We start from the raw sequence: 23456 nt of genomic DNA on the forward strand, positions 1-23456 counted from the left end.
AAACCTGTAACCATGAGCTTTTCTGCTAAAGCCTGCCCCCTCCCCCCGCAGGTGAAGCTTTATGATGTTACTCCATGGACTGACACTTCATGTCTGGATCATAATCATGAGCCCATATTTTGTTGCTGTCACAATACTGTGAAGAAATTCCTCACCTTCATTCTCACAGCATGACAACAACAATTGCTATAAATTTCAATTGTTGAAGCTTTCATCTCTGCTGTCAGCTTGTGAGGAACCCATTTTGCATAAACTTTCTGATACACATTTCTGCAAAATGCTAAGCTTGACAACAATTTCCCTTTCATTGTCCTTAATTATTTCATCAACCTTTCTCATGTAAAACTCTTCAGCTGCTATCACAGGTCATCTACTTTGTTCTTGATTACACAAATCAGCAATTCCCAGTTCACTATTTTTATATTTTTTGGCCCAGATGGAGGGACTCCTTCAGCAGTCAAAAACTCAATCACAGCATATTGCTTAAAGTGCATTGATGAGTATTCACTGCAGATTTCCATTTCATGAGCTACAGTAATACAACCTTTTCTCACAGAAATAAGTGAAATAACAGGTACTAAAAAACATGTCAGAGCTTCTAGCCCAGTGTTTCTCAACTCTGGCAACTTTAAGACCTGTGGACTTCAACTCCCAGGATTCCCCAGACAGCAAGGTTCTAGCGCATCAGTACTGCCATCTGTTGGTGACTTTATTTCTTTATTTTTATTTATTTCAAGATGTTTAAAGCCACCCAACTGTGAGAGTCTGGGTGACATACAACATAAACACACAATAAATCAAAAAAGAAAAAAAACTAAAAACTAACAACAAACAAACAATATTTAAATACAAAATTTAAAATGTATAATATTGGAGGCATTACTTTTCATTCAACCCTCATACTTACCTGAAAGAAAGATAACCCTGAATTCTTCCCAAAGTCTTCCCCAAAAGAAAGTTCAGAGAGAAGAAACCCCAACACTTTTGTATAAAGATTAAAATGTTGGATTTGGTCCATGGAGATCCAAGTTCAAGTCCATCAAACATGAAGCTCACTGAGTGGGAGAAAGTTATGTGGGGAAAATAGTAGTCTTTCTTTCAGATAAATACAATACTTTTTAATGAAATGCATCAGTTAAACTATGTAATTCATTGCTACAGATATGGTGATAGCCATCACTTCTTTAGAGAATTTTGAAAGAAGGTAAGGAAAAATCACAGAGGAGAAACTTATTAATGGCTCCTGATCCTGATAGCTCTATACCAGTGTTGTCCAAACTTGGCCACTTTAAGATAAGTGGACTTCAACTCTCAGAATTCCCCAGCCAGCCATGGGGAATTCTGGGAGTTGAAGTCCACTCATCTTAAAGTGGCCAAGTTTGGACAACACTGCTCTATACAAGCTCCAGACCAGAACGAAATGTAGTATGCCTTAAATTCCAACTACTGGCAGCAGCTGTAGAAGATGCTATCGCCCTCATTATGCTGCTTGTGAGTTTTCAGGATGCATCTGGTTGGTCACTTGATCAAACAGGCCTTAGGCCTGAGTCAATAAGGTCTCTTATGTTCTTCGCGCTTTGATATTCACAAATGCTTGCAGCCTGATCTCGGAATCTGAATGTGTGGCACTAATTTTCTATTGCTCGTGTCAACATTATTGAGAATCTTGTTTTCCATGTGCCCTGAGTTATTCCAATTCTGCTGCCTACAGGATCTGTGCCTTTTACCTGATGATGGTGTGACCTCAAGGTCACGCTTCACAAAGGCCTTGCGCTTCTCTTCCAACAGCTGGCTTGGGATCAGCCCTGCACTGCCACCTTCCACATGGCAGGCCTGCAATAACAAAGGGTGGTTTGAGCATCTGGAATAGGAGTCAAGTAGGTCCTGAAAAGGGCATGTCCTCCATTTAAACAGGCAGTGCCAGGCAGAGAAATTCTTGCATTTTTTCCTACCAGTTTTCATTTAGTTTGATGGAGAATTTGCTTTAGAAACCCCTTCTACGGCTAAGAAAAACTTTGGTAAAATTCTCAAGGGTGAGCGTGGTGTGCTTGGACTTACTAAGTTGCAAGGTGGCCTATCTTTCCCTGCTCAGTTCTCTCTCCAATGGTTTGCATTGGCTCCCCAGGTTTCCATTAAATTCCAAGGAAAGACATCATAAAAAACTGCTCCTATGGAACTTTTTCAATAGTGGGGCTACTGTCATAACAAGACATGTTATGCTACCCTTTCTCCTTCTATGGTTATAAATTTGGAAGAGAATATTTCTAATTTTTGCCCAGCTCTATGAACCCACATCTTTATTTTCACACTGCATCTAGGTCACGTGGAAAGAAAGAATAAGGGGTTGGTCTAATGTGAACAGAGTGGTCTCACTGCAATGGCTGATACTCTAAATATTACAACAAAGAGTTGCACCAAGAGGTAGGCAGAATTCAACATGCATCAGTCTCAAAATATATCAAATTTGTATTCCTTTTAGGGGCCTCAATTTATTCTGTCTTAAGAATAAAACAAAATATATGCACATGTAATATTCAACCCAACCTTAATACAAACTTGATTTCAATAGTGTTGTGGTTTTTGAGACCACTTTTAACAAAAAGTACAAACTCTCATTTAACAAACTCTGTCGAAAGTATTGATGTGAACATCTTTTCCCCAGCCCTGCTTTTAACAGCAGCAGCAGCATCTTCATATTTTCCTCCATTTTCATTTTAATATTATATTCTATTGCTAACCTCTTCTACCAGCTATTATAACAATCCAGAATAGAGTAAATTTGAGCAAAATTATATATATCTAAATACACAATAAATAACTCTGCAGAAGCTGGAAGAAACTTCTAACCACAGTCACCAAATTTAAATAATTCAAAGGATGTAATGAGCAGGGAAGAAATGTCTTAACAAATAAGAGTGGGAATCTTGAAGGAAGGACAATTGGCAGGAATTTTATCACTTGACCACAAGAATTGGGAGGTGGTGGAAACCACAGGGGTTTAACCAAGTGAGAATGGGTTGGTTCTATCCTATTCCATCCAGATTTCAGTGTACTGTGAATTTGTCTCACTTGTCTACCAAAAATGCTCTGTCACGAATAAGATGGATTGAAACACCAATCCTGATACAACTACAGAAAGAGGTTAGCACAAGAAGGCTGTGATTATGCTCCTTGGAACTGAAGCTTGTTAACTTTAGTGCTAAGCTTTTAGTAAACCGTTATAAGCAGGGAGAGCCCAAAATGTTTTGCTGCCTGAAACAATATGCGTTGTTCCCGATTCTTCATTTCCATTCCAGGAACAGATACTACATAAACTAGCATCTGGTAGGACCCAACTAGCACAAGAGTATGCTAGTTTACGGATGAAAGCTAAACAGTCCTGTACTGATATTGGCATGGCTAAGGGTTCTGGAAGAATAACTGAGAAGCTGTCACTATTCTCTCTAAGCATCTGCTATATTAGTCAATGGCCTCGTTCTGCCGAGTGACAGAGCTATAAGGAGTTCTAACTGAGTTTTGTCCTTGCTGAACCTTACATCAAGTCCCCATATTACACATAGTTCATTGAACAGACACAAGGCTGATACCTGCCACCAGTTGGGATCATCTTGGTTGACAATCTGAAGAAGATCTCCAGCTACAAATTTCAGACCAGCTTCCTTGCATGGAATGAGATTGTCAGTGACTGGATCATAATCAAAGTGGGCCTTCACAAACACCTAAGGGAGGAAAAGGAAGCTGTGTAAGAAGAAAATTGTGTGTGTGTGTGTGTGTGTATAAATACATATATATAAAATTTGATTATAATAGTAAAATCTAATACAAACTAAACTTAAAGAAAGAAAAGAGAATAGAAAGAAGTAACAAGTTCAAGAAAAAAGAAAAAGAAGAAAAAAGTAGGAATATAATAAGGAAAGAAAAAAGAAATATATAAAGCAGTGATTTCCAACCTTCATCACAAGTATAAACAAATTTAGTGACTCTTCACCACCTCTAAGTTACAGACATTTATCTCTGCATCTCATATTCCAGCTGTGTAAGCTGGGTAAGAAAAATTGTGAGGAATAAGAGTGAGAATCAAAGAACTGATCCAAGAGTCACCAAGATTCTAACCTATCAAGTCTGAAACAAAAGAAATCCAAGGTCTGTAATGTATTGAGTTTTTGTTATTACTGATTGATTAAGTATGCCTGTGATCCAGTATTGTTGCCTGATTACTTTGATATGCTTGGATATATTGTAATGCTTGCAGACTTTGGAGACTGTTCTTCTAGAGGCTTCAATAAGATAAGCACCAGAAAAACTAACTCCTGACTCTGCTGTGTTTTGCTTGATCAGTAGAAAAGATACAAGGTTCACCGTATATTGTACAATTGGATCTACAAAGCTAGGATTACGGAATGTACAGCTAATGAGTAAAATTACTTGAAAGATAAAAGCAGCAGAAGAATGTACACAAGGAAGTTTGCCCAATCTATGGCTAACAGCTGTGGTTGTCTCCATTCTAGAGGCCTCCTTAGCATTTTCTCTTTCCTATGCCTCAGAATTCATATGAAACTTATAATGTGGAATCTGGGAAAAACCAAATATGGTAATTACGGGTACTCTCAATTTCCAGTGCAATGCTTAATTATAGTTTGGGTTCAAATATCAGTTAATATTTATCTCTGATTGGGGCTTTCATCTTTCCTGATCAGAGTTTATTGTGAGCAAGGGCTTGGCTGAGGAGTCTGGTTCCTGAGATAGCACTCCCATAAAATATATAAAAGGATGGTTAAAGCGTCTTTATCTGATCACTGATTAATTACATCTTTAGGATTCATTGCTAATATTGGCATCTCTGCAGAATCTACCAATGCTGTCTTATCCTGTCCCCTCTCCTAAAAAATCTGACCTGATGCTCCAAATATAACTGGGAGCTAAGCACACTTGCTATCTGAATTTTCCACAATGCAATATTTTTCAAGACCACAGAACTCAAAATATTTTCTTTTAAAAAATTAACAACACACATACATAGAAGTGAAAGAATAATACTGAAATAAAACATGTTTTAATGATAATCTTTCTCTTAATTTTAATACCTAGATTAAAATGTTAACGGGATATATGAATTTATATATGATAGTACATTTCATCAATATCTAGACTGAATTTATTATACCAGTCTTGGCATAATGCTAAGCCTAGTTCAATATCTGGTCTTGTTTGTACTGAGTACTGGAAATTCATTTTCACGAAGTTATATGGAAAAGGTAATACAGCCTTCATTACCTTTTCACTTGAAATTTCACATTCACATTCAAAAACCTTCTAGTGATGCTTCCCCCTCACACACAATTTATTTCAATGTGACATTTTAGGACAAATCTGCCAAAACCTTCTCTTTGTGCTGGAGATGAGTGAAATGGAATGGATCTCAAACCCACAAAAAATATTCTCTTGGATCTTAAGGCTAGCTTTTTAAATATGTTCAAGTTGTTCAGGGAACACTGGTGTTCCCTAGAATACCATTTAAGAAAAGTTGCCCTAGAGCATCATTATACTAGGGGCATTGCTGGAAGTTCACATTACAATTAGATTCAACTGCCAGTCCCTGCACAGCATATTGATATCAAATGCCACCGCTCTCTGAGCTGTTAAGTGGCAGGCTCACCGAAGGGCAATTTGCTCACATCTACTGTAAAATTAAAGCTAATTCGGATAGGCTTAAGGGCTAAGTTTTCCTGATCCAAAGATATAGAGCCCTCGATGGTGCCTTTTACAAAATCTTGAACTTCTAAATTCCATAAATATTTTCATACCATGGACATGAGAGCAGGACCCTAGTAGATGGAAAGGGGAAAGGGGAAAGGGGAAAGGGGAAAGGGGAAAGGGGAAAGGGGAAAGGGGAAAGGGGAAAGGGGAAAGGGGAAAGGGGAAAGGGGAAAGGGGAGAGGAGAGGAGAGGAGAGGAGAGGAGAGGAGAGGAGAGGAGAGGAGAGGAGAGGAGAGGAGAGGAGAGGAGAGGAATGAGGGGAGCCCCCGGTTGCTTTTTCCTTGGCACTGTTTCCTTTACTAATAAACTGCTTACAACTGAACATAGCAGCATCAAGGATAGCAATGAAGAATTGAGTGATCTATTCCTGTATTTTATAAGCTTTACTTATATTCAGGGACAAGTTTATTCTGACCAATATCTGTATATTTTCCTAATACACCCCAATGCACATCTTTTTGTGTGCTGCTTTTCCTAAGATCCACATTTTCTTACACAACCCCATAACTGCATCTCAAAATCCAAAGAAGCGTGCTATCAAATGGGCAACCATATTCCTAGCTGCACTTTCATCTGAATACATTGTAGTAGGTCAGATTGCTTATACATATGGCTTGATGTAACTCTTCTCCGTTGCTAACAAGAGCCCCCTTGTGAGCTGAAAAGGACAATCCAACAGTCAAAGTCATAGCCAACATACCATCAAAAAAACCCACAAAACAAGAGCATGGTCAATATAGGATCCATTCTGCCAGCTGTCTCTTTTTTGAACAATGGATCCTGGCAGTGGAAGGCAGCAAATGAAAAACATTTCTGGAGTTTTTTTCCCCTGCATCACAGACTCCTTTTATTTGCACTCCAGGCAGCACAAAACTGTTGATGTCTCCGAGGAAACGGTCATATCTGAGCCTGTCTGTTCAGGCCATTTCATTCACTCTCCCTTTCCTCCACATACAAAGGGTTGCAGAGGGCTAAGATTTGCAAAGGAACTCTGAGGCTCAATACTTGTTCAGCAACAAAGGTAGAAGGAAATTTCAGTTCATCTCTTTCCCAAATCTCCACTTCTGCATTTTTCCTCAACATTTCGACAATGCATAGCATTGAGGGTTCAACCCTGCCTGCAAAGTAAAAGGGGACCGGATGTGTAGTACATTGGAAAAGAAAATGCAGGCTGGGTTTTGTTGGCTGAAAACAGTTGTTACGTGTGCTGTAGGAATGGCCCGTAGCCTTGAAATCAGACTGATGTCACTGTCAAAGCATAAATTGCAGGGAAGCCCAAGGCAGGAGTTGAAGATGACTAACACATGCTTTACTATGAAGCTAATTTTAATTTAGTGAAAGTCAACTCATGTAGCTGTAGCTTGACAGTTTTGCTGGTGTCAGCAAAGCATGGAAGGCCAGTGTGGAAAAAGGCAACTGATATCAGAGAAGCAAAGGTGGGAGCCAAGTTTAACCCTTTCTCTACTTTTTTCTCTACTATAAATTACATCCACAGCTGTCTCAGCAGTGTGGAGTTCAAATATGCTCCCGTGATGGGCAGGCATTGGCCATTTCATCTTTCTCATTTGGAACCAGAAAAGAATTGCCCAAGCTAAATACTTTGCCCATTCTCAACTGCCCCTTCCACCATAGTAAAATGAATTCTTGGGTGATAGTTGGAGAGGCTTCCTCCACCCAAGTGCAGCCTTTCAAATGCATTTACATGCATAAACTTGCTGGATTTCCATGCACCTTATTTAGCTATCATCTATTTGTTATATTCACTGGTATGAAATAATCCTCTTTCTTTTCACAAAAGAACAAGATCATTTATGTTATCCCCACTCCATACTTACCTTGCCCTTTGGAATCAGCGGATGTTTTATGGCTGCAAACTGTTGCTGTGCCGTTGTACAATCTAGGGTGCACTCTCTCTCTCTTCTAGCATTTCCAAACACAACTCTGAATCTATATCTGCACTGTTGCATAACTGAACAGACCAACACTTCATACACAGATATTTTATCCTTCAAAATTACACCAACATATACTTTATCCCAACTATTTTCTGCTTTTGATATTTGGTGCTAAACCTCAGCCTTCAGAGCTCATCTCACAGGATCCATGGTTTGGATATTTACAAGTAGGAATAAATAGAATATAAGGATAATGTCAGGTGTTTGCAAGTTGTAAGCAACCTTAGACGGGTGCTGCAGAAGGGCCTCTTATCAGCTAGCACTGAGGTCCCTAATATGACATATGGGGGCACCAATAAAACCGCAGTCAGATCTCATGGAATGAATATGGTTCTTTGCTCCTCCTACCTTTAACATTACATAGATTTTTCAATACAAGAAAAAGGATGGGGCCATGGTGCAGAGAAAATCTGATCTAGATAGACAGAAACTTTATTTCTGTCACTGACCCATAAAAATATATTCAGTAAAACAAACAAGCAAAGTTAACCCCTAACATCAGTGACTACTGGCAACTGTTTGTGGGCAAAGCTTACACATAATGTAGCAAAATTTTGCTACTTTTAAATAGATCCTGGCTATCCAATAAATAATGCAAATAAAAATTATCAGAGTGCCCCAGAAATTTAGATAAAAAGGGGGTAATCAGCTGGTGGCGAATATCCCTATAGAACTGGCAGTACAAAAGAACATGGACTGTAGTTTCTATAGCACCCGTGTCACAGGGGCAGTGTTGAATTTCATAAGGTTTTCCCCCCTATATTTCCCTTCCAAAAACAGCTGTGGCAAGAGCATTAAATTGAGCTAAAGATAAAACTCTCCTAAATCTGGGAACCTAATCTAGATTATAGCCTGGACAAAGAGGTTTTTTTGTTATTAAACCATGCTGCCATGGTAGCCTTAAGGTTGCCCTCTCCCTGGTAATATCTACCTGTCTCATCAGGTCTGGTAGAAGAGGCATGTTATGGGTCTGGTCCATTAAGGAGTGTCATCTGACAGGACACAGGAAGAGAGCCTTTTCTGTGGTGGAACCAGCCCTTGGGACGTCATCCCCCTGGAGGTTAGATTTTTTGGGTTTGCCATCATGCTTGGAGATCCGGTGGTGGCATGGAGTCTGCTCGATGGCTGCACTGATTGTGCTATACGAATTGTACTCTCCTGCTGATTTTACTTTATGGTTTTAATTGGTTTAATTTTTTTTATATGCTTTATTGTTTTATCTGTATTTTGTTGATTGTTTTTGTTGTTGTTTTAACTGTGTGAGCTGCCCAGAATCATGAATGCGAGATGGGTGGCTATATAAATTGAATAAATAAATAAATAGGCCAATTACTTGAAGGCAATGGCAATTGATTATAAAGAGGTTCCTTCAATTATCTGGCTAAATACACTGAATTAATCCAGTGAAGATAAAACTTTATTAACTTGCCCCTTGATTTCTGTAAGTTTCATGTAATATAGTACAGATAGTCCTCGCTTAACAACCACAATTGGGACTGGAATTTCTGTCACTAAATGATGCAGTTGTAAAACAAATCATCACGTGACCACTTTGCTTAGCAACCACAATCCCTGCGCTCCTGGTTGCCACTGTTAAGCGGAGAGAGTCCCAGGTAAGGAGCACGAGGGTGCCGCAGGGGGGTGGGGCAGCCCTGGGAGGCCCGGCATAGGCCATGCACAAGTTGCGGGGGGGGGGTGCAGTATGGTGCAAAGCCATAGCCGACCCTGGAAGACTCAGTGTCCCAGCCCAGCAGCGCTTACAACTGCAGGGGTGCTGCAACTCTCCCCACCTGCCTATTCCCCCCCCTCTATGCCCTTCTGGCTGCCCTTCACAGTGGCACTTGGTGGCAGCACCGGGGTTGGGGCTGAAGTAGAGGGCTGGGGCCTTCAGTAGTCTCAGCCAGCTGCCACCACTCCCCAGGCCTCTACTTCAGCCCCAGCGCTGCTGCTGCCACTGAGAAATGCCACCTCAAGCCCCACACTGTGGCCAGCCACCCCAGCACCACTGCGCAAAGCCCCAGTTGCCCTGGCCGCCCTGCGCTCCACAGGCTCTGCTGTGCCCAGCTGACCGTTGTTTTCCTCCTGCTGATGACGAGGCGCACCCTGCCTGACCCTACTGTATGAGAGGCAGCTGCTTGCCACACCAGTTCTTCTTCCCAAGGCTGCTTGTGCCATTCCTTCTCCAAATCGCACATCCCATTCTTGTGATCCTTCAGAAACCTTCTGGTCTTCCCCAGGTCTTGCGAGAACGGGCACGCTATTTGGAGAATGGCAAGAGCCCTGTTCTAGTGGTGATTCAGAAGACCTCATTCTCCAAATCGTGCATCCCATTCTCGTGATCCTTTTGAAGTAGAGGCCTGCAGAGCGGTGGTAGCTGGCTGAGACTGCTGAAGGTCCTGGGCCTCTACTTCAGGCCTAGCTGCCATTGAATGCCACTATGGAGGGCAGCCAAAAGGGCATAGATGGGGGGGGTAGAATAGGCAGGAGAGTTGCAGCGCCCCTGTGGTCGTAAGTGCAGGTAGGCTGCCAAGTGCCTGAATTTTGATTATGTGACCGTGGGGGCACAGCAATGGCTATAACTTGGGGCATGGGTCGTAAGTCCATTTTTTCAGTACTGTCATAATTTTGAACAGTCGCTGGATGAATGGTCGTTAAGTGAGGACTACCTGTACAGCTAACTTAATAAACTTGGATTGGATAGAACAGCAGAATGGAAGAGAAGAATCAAGTTTCTACAAGAGCTTGCCACAATGTGGTTTATCTGGTTTTGATTTATGGTCTTGTATAATTTCTACCAATTGTAGTTTATTAAATAAACCACTGTTATTTAACTTTGGCTTAGTGCAATATACTAATCTGGTCTTATAGTCCAATCGTACGTTCCAGTCTTTCTCAACGTGCCCCTGCCAGAAGTACTGGGATTGCCTTTGGCCATGCTGGTGGGGAATTCTGTAATCCCAACACATCTGGTCAGACCCAGGTTCAGGGCTAACTTTTACACAGTTAGTGATACACACTTATATGGCAAGTAAAGAGGTATTGATCAGTTTTGAGGTAGCCTCAGAAGACTAAGTTTTTTCTCATTCTTCTGTTCTCTGAAGGACTATGGGGCAGTTCAGAGGTTCACCTGAAAATAAGGACCAGTCTGGTTTAGGTCAAAGAGCGTAAAGCTTTGACTTCTAAGCAGAAATTTGCTCATGGCAGTTGCCAGCTCATCCAGGATTGTATTAGCAAAGGAATGTGTGGGAAACCTGTAGTTTTTCATTGTCATGATGACATTAGTGGGCCATATATAACTGAGTTGACATCTGCTTATTAAATACTTACACCACTTTGCCCAAACCACTCATGCATTAATTCACGTTTAAATCTCCCTGCCTGACATAAGGAGGGCTCCGTGTAGTGGAGCTGAATGAAAAGTATCTTGGCTAAGGGAAAACAGGGATGGGGGGCATTGTCACAAGGACAGGCTGAGACCCCAGACGTATCTCTCTCCCCTAAGCAGAACTTGTCAGAAATGAAGAATAACAGCACTCAGCCTCAATTAGAATGAAGAGACCTGTTGATTTCTGGTATGTCACTTTCACATGCTTTAGCCCATAATCCCATTCCAGTTCTGAATTAAGATGTGATGGAGTCTCTGGCATATTCCCCTCCTGATTAAGCTCATTTTAAGACTTACGCTCCAGGCCAACCCTGAGAGGGGGAACTTTCTCTTGCTTCACTTCCACTGAAGATACATTGATGTACCTTTTTAATTTTAATTTTTTAATTTACAATTTATTAAGAAACTTTTATAGAAACATTTGGAGGGCATCAGATTTCCTATCTCTAATCTAGTGAATCAAATGAAAAAAATGAAATGCTCCTTCTAATCACTGTTTAACATTTTGTGATAATTCAGAAATAACTGAACAGCAATACAATCAGCTGAAACATTTGTTATGTTCTTTGGTTCAAATATATTGGCTGCCTTGGAAATCCCTATGGCCCTGAATGCACTGGAGATATTTTTTTTTCAGAGGCTAAACCAAGAATTGTTTTATCAACAATTTTAAAACTCTACTAAAATAAATAGGGATAATATACAAGATATTTAGAATAGAGAATTGGAGTTTTGAAATTGGAATCAGTGGTCTCAGGTTTTAAGACACAAATACATTTCTTATGATCTTAACACAAGATTAATTAATCAAAAATTGTATTTCAGACCACTGGGCTAATTAACATTTAAAAAACATTGTCAAACTTATGTTGGAGATGTAGTAAAGTACATCTGCTTTGGAGATATTCCTTGGTTACTTCTTATTGGTTGAATATTCACACTATGGTGAACCAGATTCTTGGAAGGAAGTTGATTTAACGTGACTTTGTGTTGCTAAATTATATTTCAAAAATTTGGAATGTATCTATTTATTAAGAACTTTGAATTAACCATGCTTGAACTGTTGCCAAAATTCATCACATGTTCTTGGAAATACATTTGTATAGTGGATACCAAAGGTTGGCTTGATAAAATGGATCAACTTTCATTTTTTGAATGGGCTCTTTTTGGAGTGTAGAGTGGACAATATAATTCTGTGTGGTCAAGGTTTAATTTGTTGTTTAGCAGTTCTTACTTAATTAGTATTTAGTTGAATTAGCATTTTTGTTTTTAATATAATATGTCTTTAATATCTTATTTTGTTTTATTTGGGTTCACATATTTTGTTTTTGCTTTTTGTAGATGTATAAAATAATAAAAAATATCAAAAATATGTCCTGTATTTTAGTCAAGGAGAATGATGATCACAACTAGCAATAACAAATTTAGAAGGTGGGATGAGTTCTCCTACCTGGCGTGGTGGATGTGGCTCCTGATAACTGGGCAGGATCTTGAGTACAACACTTCCACTTGCATTTTTTAGCACTTCTTGGAGGGCTCGTGGATCACTGCCCACTTCTTGCCCATTCACCTCTTTGATAATATCACCCACATGCAGCAACCCCTGCTGGTCAATCATGCCACCATGGAGGATACGTGCAATGACCAGCTCACCACGCTCCACACGGAATGTCACACCCTGGGATGAGAGAAACAAACGCAAACACAGGGTCATACAGCTGACCTTGGCTTATCAGAAACAACAACAACCCTAAGGTAAAGTCGAACCTGGTTAGGCTATAGGCTAGGCTGGGGAGTTTTTAAAAAACACCTCTTGAAGAAAGGAATGACAAACCACTTCCATATTATTTTTAAGAAAATAACATAGATAGGCCCATGTAGAATCCAGGAGTTGACCTTTACTCAAGAGTCTTTGATGACAATGATAATTATGTGCCATCAAGTCGCCTCTTAGCAACCACATAGATTTTCTCCATGAATATCTGTCCCTAATCTGGTCCTTCAGGTCTTCCAACAGTGTGCCTATCACCATTATCACCGAGTCCATCTACCTTGCTGCTGGTCATCCTCTTTCCTTCCACCTTTCCCAGCATTAGACCCTTCTCTAGGGAGCTGGGTCTTTGCATAATGTGTCCGAAGAAGGATAATTTGAGCCTGGTCATTTGTGCCTCAAACAAGAACTCTGGTTGGATGTATTTGATGATCCATTGGTTTGTTTGCTTACTCATCCCTTCCAGGAACACCCCGCTGCTACAGTGGGACAGCACAGCAGGGCCTGGTGGGGGAGGCAAGAGTCTTTATCTTCCTAATATTCATATAATTTTTCCCCCTCTTCTGTTCAGTTATCAAGAGCGGCCGTTATCATACCTCAGGTACCTCCCTCGTGAAATGCAAAATGTGGTCAGTTTGATGTGTTGGGAAGGGGGGCAGTCTGAGACTGGCTGGGAGCATTCCTAAACTTCTCCAAGCTTCACATTCTTTTTTTTTTCCTTTAGAAGTGAATTTTCTTTTTTCTTTTTTTTTCAAATACATATCAAAAAGTCTATAAAGAATATAGGATACTGGTAATAAATTTTTAAAAAAATGAAATGTGGGCAGATAGCCAACAAATCTTGAATAGGAAGAAGTCTAAAATATCATATGGCTAATATATTCTAATACACAGTGCTCCAAGGCATTTCATGAAAGTGAATTTTCAAAAGCCCTGTCAATGTAACAGTTGTGCAAAGAAACACAATCTTATGATGTTACAGGCATTAGCTAGTCTGTGGTGAACATAGCCAGGAATTCTATGTTCATTTAAAATGTACTATAAAAGTAAAACTAAATACAAACAGTACAGAAATACTGTAAAAACAATAATAGACGAGAGGAAAATTAGAAGCAAAAATTATGATGACAACCAAGCCTCCCCCAATAAAATAGCAAAATATTACAGTTCTAAAGTCAATATGGCTTATAAAAATGTGTGGGAAAATAAACATTAAAAGTCTTCACTAGTATGGAAAGGATTATAAAGTAAGTTACAATTTTACTTATATTGTTACATGATTTTATAGCTTGTTTTACTCTAATCAATTGTGACTCTTTTGTTTTGTTTTGCGGTCAATGACCAAAATAAAATGACTGACTTAAAGACTATTAAGTAGGCACCAGGTAAGCCTCTCTGGGATAAATTATTTAACTGAAAATTGCTCCCTCTACTCAAATAAAGCCCCTGAAAGAAATGGTCTTCTTTCCATTCTCTTTCCCTGAGCCAGACATTTTCAAAACCTTAACCATTCTACCCACTCTCTGATCCTTCAGTTCCTCTCCACCTTTTCTTCCCATGTCACTTACCTGGGTACCTGGCTAGCAATTTATATCAATTTATATTAGCTTAGTGATAGGCTGCACTGTCGGATGATTTGGGAAAACAAAGAAGGGGAAATAATTCAATTTACTTCCAAACAATTGGACTTAGGCCTCTCCGTCATTAGCAACAGATGAATTTTTATTCTGTTGTCAAATAAAATGAATTTGTCTATATTAATCCCTTTTTTCATTTTGTAACACTTTCTTCAGGTATCTCATTTCTCAGTACTGTCAAATGTTAGATGGTAAGCTCTTTGGGGCAACAATTTTGTTGTATGATTTTGCACATAAGTATTTATGCTGATACTATATAAAAACCAACAATTTGTGTAAAATTCAGCCTGTAGAAGGCATTTGCTCACCAGGTGTTCCCCAGCAGTCTTACGAATTCCCACCATGCGTACAGCATCTGGTGGAACTGGCTGGTTGTTGAACATGGGGTCCAGGACAGGACTGGGTGGCGGAGTTTCGTAGCTCTTAGAGGCAACAGAATCGTGAGTTTCCAAGAGGGACTAAGAAAAGGGAATGAGAGTGATAGCGATAGAGCAGAGGGAAAAAAAAGGGAAAGGCTTAATCAGCTGAGATCAGAGACTGACTAATCAAATACACAGAAGGTGGTTGACAAAGGCTAGAATGGGCAATGTGTGGATCTCCAAAGGTCTTGAATGCCACCTCCCATCAAATCCAGGCAGCTTGGCCTATGTAGTAGGAGGATAGCATTCAAACAGAGAAATATATCTCCCCCTCCCCAATACACTTTCCCAGGGAAATAAGCTGTTAGCTCAGTCATAAAACATTTAGATACAAAGGAATGTTGATTACAACATTAAGGGGCAGTAAAAGCAATGGGAAGCAAAGACATTAGAAGATACTGTAACACCCAGAGAAAGTAGCATACCAACAGTAACTGTTCTTAAAGACTGCTTTAATTCAATAAGCTATTGCATTTGTGGTGCTGCTCTCATTCTCGCCATCCTGACTATAATTTGACTATAATCAAATTATTGGATTAAATATATAGTGTATAGATAAAATAGGTATTGTATATATGGATACGGATTAAATATATATTGTAATTTAATAATATAAATTACAAGTTAGAGAGATTGCATCCTTGCCCCTTTTTAGGATAGTCTGGCTGCCTCTGGTACCGCATTAAGCAATCTGTGCTTCAATGCAGTTGTATAGTGGTCTCCATTTTAAAACAAACCCATGGAGAGATTTGTAAGAGGAATTTTTCCTACAATTTGTTGTCACAAGTATATGTTCATTATATATGCCACAAGTATAATAATATACTGTGGCATATATAATAATATTATATATTATATTATAATGATATATATTATAATAATATAAGTTTATATACTGTGGAATGCCACAGTATATAAACAGAGAGCAAACCCCATCCCATTCTAGCACTGAAGATGTTACCTAGCTGGGTAATGAAACATTTGCAAGAAAACAACCAAGCTCAGAGAACCCCAAGGACTCCACAGTTCAACCTTGACTACACATATTCGCTTCTAAAGGAGGGATTGCAAAGAGGGTGCTGATTCAACCTGCTGGCCCCCATCCAGGCCAGTGGAGTTCCTCTCAATGGAGCTTGATCCAATTGTCAAAGGACTTTCATCTCATTTCCTCAGTTTGATCTTTTTGATACCTCTTGACAACTCTAATTTAATTCTTTTCTCTGATGGCTTTTGCCACCAGGATCACATTGCAAAATTATATGCTGGATATTCTGTGTGTTCTCTTCATGCTGTTTTTCTTTGCCTGAGACATACTCTACTTAAGCTGTAGCGCTTGCTGCTCTTGCTTGCGTCTGCTAGTTGGCAACGGGACAAACTGCAACTATTTACACAGATTCCAAAATATGCTTATGACATTTGTCATCCTTTTGGTACTCTCTGGCAGAAGAGACAGTTCCTAATCCCTGCAGGAACCTCAGATTCCCACGCTCCTTTTATTCATGCTTTGCTTCAAGCTTTTTTGTTGCCTATAAAATAGCTATTGTCTGGTATAAAGCACACAGCAACAGACAACTCAGAAGTTGCTAGTGGAAATCAGGACACTGGTGCACATGCAGCTGTGCTTAAGAACCCACTGACTGCACTAACCTTGGCTGCCATACCATCCAGAGACTTACTTGAAGCTCACCTTCAAGCTCTTACAAGAACGCATCCACTCTTGTGAATCCTGCTGCTGGAAATGTGCAGGGTATGCAGCAGAATCCCAGGGGATCTGGCAACATCTGGATAGATGCCCAGGAGCCCCTTGACAATTAGTGAGACCCTTGGTTCGCATAACACACAAGGTATCTCACACAAAGAGGGGAATGGCTCAATGTAGACTGGCATGCTCCTTTTGTCCATCAATGCCTGTGCTCATCCTGCCCTACCTACCAGTAAAACAATGGGAGCTTATCCTTCCCATGGACAGACCTTGGGCACAGTGATGCTCCTGAGTCTTACAGATGGAATTTGCAAACTCCTCATGAAAAATGGGTGCTGTTCTTTGTGGCCTATACTTTTTTAAGATAGATGGAGACTTACCCTGTCGCCATGTTCACCCGTGCCCTGGGTGGGCTTACCTCACTAATTAGATTGCGATACAGATATTCATTCTACCAGTGACCATTTGCAAAGCCTTGGGTGTTAAATTCTACACCCCTTACTACTCAAAAGTTGTACTTATATAGAAGAGTAGAACCAAGACATTAAACGCAATTAGCTAAAATCACTGCAGATATTGGTCTCTAATGGCCATAGGCCCACCCCTACATTCTCATGGGAATCAGAATACTCCCCAACAGGAAACTCTCCTCCCCTCTGAAAGTGTATTTATTTGACAGATGCCGGGAACAACCAACCCCAATCAGCTGATTGCAAAAGGAAACCAAGATAACTTGGACAAAGGGTTGATCAGGATTGTTCATCCCTCACTTAAAAATTGAAAACCACTTCCAACCATCTGTGGTGGCAACATGCCATTCCCCATGGTCCAGAAACCACATCCTTGTCCAAGAATACTGGAGAAAAGACTGCCTACTGCCATAATAGACTGAACCCCCCAGAGTCACTTCCTCATGAGATGGACGGTGTCTAAATTCGAAATATAAATAAATAAAAACTCTGCCACGTGTTGTTGACAGCTCACACTGCAGTGAAGTGTGAAGGTTGACCTGACTGAATGCATACATCACACTGCTAGTTTCCACTGAACTATCTGGACTAACTGTGGAACCTTGGAAGCCTCTGCTCCAACATGGTACTATTTCAGCTCTTCAGAATTTTCCCCACTTGCTTATGCTAAATGACTGCATATTTGAATATTTGTGATGGGGCAGAAGATTGAGTCTTGGGGTAGAATATGCTGATTACTGTATTCTGCAGAATAGTGAAACTATTACAGTGGTACCTCGGGTTACGAACTTAATTCGTTCCGTGACTCTGGTTGCAACCCGAATTGGTCGCGACCTGAAGCAAATTTTCCCATAAGGTTCAATGTAATTACTGTTAATCCGTTCTGGCGTGGAGGACAGGGAGGCGGCTATTGCTTGGAGGGAGAGTCCCCCTCCCTATGACCACATGTGAGGGGTGGAAAATGGCTGCGGACCACGTGTCATGGGCAGGAAAATGGCCGCGGCCCACGTGTCACGGGTGGGAAAATGGCCGTGGACCACGTGTCACGGGTGGAAAAATGGCCGTGGACCACGTGTCATGGGTGGAAAAATGGCCGCGGACCATGTGTCACGGGCAGGAAAATGGCGCGGACCACGTGTCACGGGCGGGAAAATGGCCACGGACCATGTGTCAGGGGTGGAAAAATGGCCGCGGACCATGTGTCACGGGCGGGAAAATGGCCACGGACCACGTGTCACAGGAGGGAAAATGGCTGCGGGCCACGTTTCAGGGGCAGGAAAATGGCCACGGACCACATGTCAGGGCAGAAAATGGCCGCGGACCACGTGTCACAGGCGGGAAAATGGCCACAGATCCTGTTCGTCACCCGAGGTGGAGTTCGCAAACCGAAGCAAATTTTTGCAGCCGGAGCTGGTCGTAACCCGAAACGTTCATTAACAGAAGCATTTGTAACCCGAGGTACCACTGTACTTAGGAACCTCCCTTCATTACAGTTGAAAACCATTGGCAACCCAACACTTACAGGATGGGAACAGCAGGAAAAAAATTACATTTTTTCCTTTTGCCTGTCTGAGTTTGTGTTCATTTATTCAATAAAACCAAATAGGTGGGTGAAACTATTGCATGTGAACCTATCTTAAAACCCCATTAGTCACAATGTGGGTGGGGGGATGATACACCTTGAGAAACAATCTTTTGTGGGAGAAGCAAGGGATTCCCTCATATTGTACACAAGATTTATCTCTTGAATGCCACCCAAGTAAGTGACATTCTTTGCATAGATTAGAGCGGACCTCCCATTATGTTCTCCAAATCCTCTCCAAACTATTATCTTAATTTACTCTTACAGAGCAGCAGCACTTGCATTAGTAACTTGATAGAATGCCTCATTTACCACTTAGAATGTAATTGCAACTCTTCTTTGGCTTCTCCTAGCCCCTGGTAAAAATTGTATTAAGTCATGGCACTACAGCCTTGAACAGCAACAACATATAGATCGCTTGACACTGCACATAAAAGCCTCTGGCCTCTTTTATATTTGTGATAATAAAACTTACAAAGCCTTGCCCCTGGATTGGATGGTTATACCCAAATATTTCCCTAGTCTGGGAGCTAACTGCAGACCAAGTCCTAACTCGGGGACTTTTACCCATAGAGTATGAAAACAATGTATGTTAAGGTTCCCATATTAGAAACTCAAAAAACAGGATTTCACAAATTCATTAGAGCTATTTTCCCTGGATTGGGAGTTTCAAAAATAAATCTAAAGTAAATAAATTAGATTTATGCTAATTTGTTTTTAATGCCTCCCTTGATTCCACAGAAAACCTTCAGGCTGAAATGTCTGGTGGTATTTCAAAAGGTGATATTGCAAAATTGTAGAAGTCTTAGATTTACTGACAGGGGCTCAAAGGGGTCGTGTGCCCTGTTACAAGAGCAGTGATGTTTTTACATAGACAAAAGTGGGAACATAGAAATAGAATGCTCAAATTCTAAAGAACGCTATAATATTTTTTCATGAAGCTACAAACACCACCACTGACAGCATATGGAATTTTTCATGGCTTACTCTTCCCTAACTTGGGGACAAGGGGGAACATCCTTTTGAAATAGATTAAAATAATTATCTTCCTATTAAGCACAGTCGTCTTGGCTTTCTGCTATGGAAATTGTGTAATGACCACACTTCACACAAAATTTAAAAACAGGCAATGTAGAATTCCAAAGTGAGAATTTTGAACTTTATACAAGCAAATGAGCAAGAAATAAGTTTACAACTATTCCAATAAAAATAAATACATAAGCACCACAACAGTAGAGCTAATGAAGATGCTAGAACACTTTGTTGCTCTAAAGGGTGAAATCTGTAGTGGGAAGATGGTGTTAGGATAGACAAGTACATCACCCACATACTTGTTTAACTCGATAAGCCATCCTATTTGTATTGCTGCCATCATTACCTCACCATCCTGACTTCATTAACACACACACACTACTAAAATCCAATCAATGATTCTGTCATACTGTTTAAATGTATATTGTCATTTGCATAACTCTATACCCAGGCCTGGCTAGGTTGAGATAAGGAAGCATATTATGATAATGGTTCTGATAAGTGTTTTGCAAGTTTTTATCTTGTCCCAGTGCTTTTATTTAACATTTGTGTGATGGACTAGAGGAAGTCATATAGAATTTTGTTCAAAGAGGGTCAGTAACGTAGATGATTGATGCTTTAGCTTTAGAGGAAACTAGAGTTTTAGTCCAAAAGATATAGAAGGCATCAGGTTGAAGAAGGCTGATATTGAAGAAGGCTGCAGTGCTAATTTTTTCACAGATGAAGAATTAAGAATCTTTGCATATCCATCCATCCATCCACCCTGCCATTCTACTCAGCTGAATACAGAGGATCATATATACATCCAAGAAGAAATAACTCACAACAAAGGATAGACAAAAGAGGAAGCTATTACTTTCAAAATGCTTATGCAAATGTATATGCATAGATTCAGAAGTAATGACTACTGCTTAAATAGAGTTATAAGATATCAGTATGATCATAGATGGGACGACCAGGTGAGCTGTGTACATGCCTACTCAGTTTGTCATTCAAGTGCTAAATATTGACACACAGTTACAGACCCTCTGGCTTCTTTCCATTATGAGTCTTTTTCTTTAAGCCAGACTGCAACTGGACAGTACTTCAAGCAGAGGACTGTCCTCTGTAAATTAGGCCACACAGCCATCCTGAACAGGTCTAAACATGTCAGCTGGGAGCAGAGGGAGCAAATGACAAATTGTACTCGTGTGCAACAACATGACACAAGTATGAAAGGGCAGAGCTTGCATCATGAGGTTGCAATGGACATTTCATCATTTTGGCATCATCATGGTCAAGCATGGACCCTTAGGAACAGATCATGCTAAAAAGAACCAAAACCTATCTAACACTCAATACACACTCATCTCTAATGAGCTGTGTCAAGGGAGGTCCCTGGCCAAAATACTTTTTCAACCAAGCTGCTGTGAAGTTAAGACATGACAAGACGGCAAGGCACTTTACTCAGAGGAAAACATGGTTGAAATTGACTCATAACAATCACTGCAGTCAGATTATTGTATGCCCAAAGAAGGAAAGATTCAGCACTACCCACAGGGGAGGAATGGTTGGTGAAGATGATGGAACTTGCTGAGATGGCTAAATTAACTTCTTTGATCAGAGAAAAGACAATATCTACGTTTATTGCTGACTGAAAACCCCTTACAGACTTTTTGAGTGAAACAGGATTTTATTTTTTTTATGATTTATGGTTTTGATGATTAGACAGGATAGATTATAAAAAGAAGAGTGTTATGTTGTAACCATAGAATAAGAGGTAAGTTTATAACTGTACTTATAACTGCTGTAAAGAAGATTGGAAGCTACTTCTTTGTATTTTTTTTCTTTCTTTTCTATTTTTCTTTTACTTTTTTTTCCTTTCGTGCACTTTTAGCTTTCTCTTTGATTTCTTTCTTTTTCTTTTTCTTACTTTGTATTGGTTTTTACCTTCCTTCTTAATAAACCCTTAATAAAAATTATATACATACATACACACATACATACATATATAGAAATTTACTAAAAATAAATCTGCTCCAACTCAAAGGCTTTAAAACAATGTTTTAAAATATATAAACCTACCAGATAACAAGGTACACAACCTCTTCAGCTACCAAAATCTAGTCAATTTTTTTGTATATGTACCATAGCAGAAATAGCTGCAATAGAGTATGTGCCAATCCACAGACATGGACACATAATATAACCTGAAGTTACATGGTAGAGATATTCCTGCTTAATTCAGCACCTGGATGGAAAAAACATGCAGCTGCCTTAAATTCTCACTGAAGAGAAGTAGTTATAAATGCAGGTCATGTTTCAGATCTTCTCTAAAAAAAACAACAACAACACTAATCGTGACATTCTTTCCCACAAAACTCCAGAAAAAGAAAATGCAGCAAGTGGCAGATCCCAAATGTATCTCATATAATGCTAACACCCTCAGCTTGGTACAAAACCCCATGGCCAAATCACCTGCCTTCATTCAACACACCTGCTAAATAGAACAAATCCCCAGATTGTCTCTGGTTAATTCAGTATCAAAGAGATTCCCCTTGATCTTTTGTGCAGAAGGGTATCTGTCCCTTTTTTCTTTCTCTCTGATTAATACATATACAGATGTAACCTTTTGGGATAGATCTTAGGGCAGAAATCCAGGATCCCCCTAAGCAGAAGGAACAGCAGTCTTCTAAATTTTATTAAAGTATGTTCCATCTCAAGAGGGCCCCCTATAAGATGATGAAGTCCAGAATCTGAAATTACCTAACTGCACCGTTTTTGTTCTTTGTCTTGCCAAGTCAATGCCAAATGCACTTCAAACAAACCAACAAAGCATATAAAAAGTCTGGAAGGGTCTCCCTCTCTCTCTTCCCCCTCCCCAATTCCTCCTCTCCCAAGAAGAGTCCCCTCCTACCTGGAAGTGTGGCTCCTGGAGGATGCGGGCCAGTTCGGCTGCTGTGCTATCTTGCTGAGCAATGTGTGTGATGTCTTTAAGTATCTCCTGGACCAGCTCCAAATTGTTGTCCCGCACGGCTTCCAGCTTTGTCTCCTCCAGCCGCTCGTGAGCCTGCAGGGTGGATGGGGAAAGGGCAAAGAAGAAGGGATTAAAGGACACATAAATAGATAAAGCCATGCTAACCCTTTGTCCTTCCATCACGGCCTTGTGTGATGCTGACAGATAATGTAGGATCGTTATATTCTGTGGGTTCCCTAATAGCTACAAGATCACCACTTTAAGGTTTGTTGGTTGTTTTTTCTTTTCTTTTCTTTTTTAAAAAAAAGCATAAAAGGCTTACAGACATCTCCAAAATTAAACAGCTTTACCCAGTGGGTGCCTGTCAAGTTCTGTCAAGTCTTTCTGAAGACAAAATAAATAAATAAATAAATAAACCAGATCGGCTGTGCACGTTGTAAAGAAAAAGAACCCAAGCAATTACTCTTGTATACGAAAACACACAACCCACTTGCTCAGAAACACAGCAAGGAGAACGCTGAGACAGCTGAGAGCTTTTCCTGGCTCTCGGTGGCATGTAGCCAGAAATCAAACAGGTCTTTGCTGTATGAAAGATGAATAGCTGCTCTAGATAAGCCTCAAGGAGGGAAACAGACACAAAAGAGAAGGAGCTAAAAATAATAGACTTGCAAATAGAGGCTTAGCTTTGCCCATGGAGTCAGCTCAAATGGGGGGAGGGTAAAAAGAGCAGACTTAATATGAATCCGATCTCACTTCTGGGAACCATTTTCTTTGCCAAAACCAGCGCTGG

The 23456-nt window shown here is 40.2% G+C and overlaps 1 protein-coding gene across 3 annotated transcripts in view; it reads right to left on the reverse strand.

Moving 5' to 3' along the window:
- Positions 1-23456, reverse strand: part of MPP2 (MAGUK p55 scaffold protein 2) — a 60640-nt gene that overhangs the window by 8833 nt on the left and 28351 nt on the right. For all 3 annotated transcript variants that reach the window (XM_088143505.1, XM_007424847.4, XM_088143506.1), the window contains 5 exons: positions 22607-22759; positions 14814-14963; positions 12548-12775; positions 3588-3719; positions 1728-1833 (listed from right to left, as the gene is read on the reverse strand). In XM_088143505.1, coding sequence (XP_087999631.1) covers positions 1728-1833; positions 3588-3719; positions 12548-12775; positions 14814-14963; positions 22607-22759 — 769 coding nt within the window. The remainder of the gene's footprint in view (positions 1-1727; positions 1834-3587; positions 3720-12547; positions 12776-14813; positions 14964-22606; positions 22760-23456) is intronic.

This window comes from Python bivittatus, unplaced genomic scaffold, assembly GCF_059951505.1.
Source record: "Python bivittatus isolate LINGU-HERP-01145 unplaced genomic scaffold, Pbiv_v1 ctg000410_np1212, whole genome shotgun sequence".
In the NCBI taxonomy this organism is placed as follows: domain Eukaryota; kingdom Metazoa; phylum Chordata; class Lepidosauria; order Squamata; family Pythonidae; genus Python; species Python bivittatus.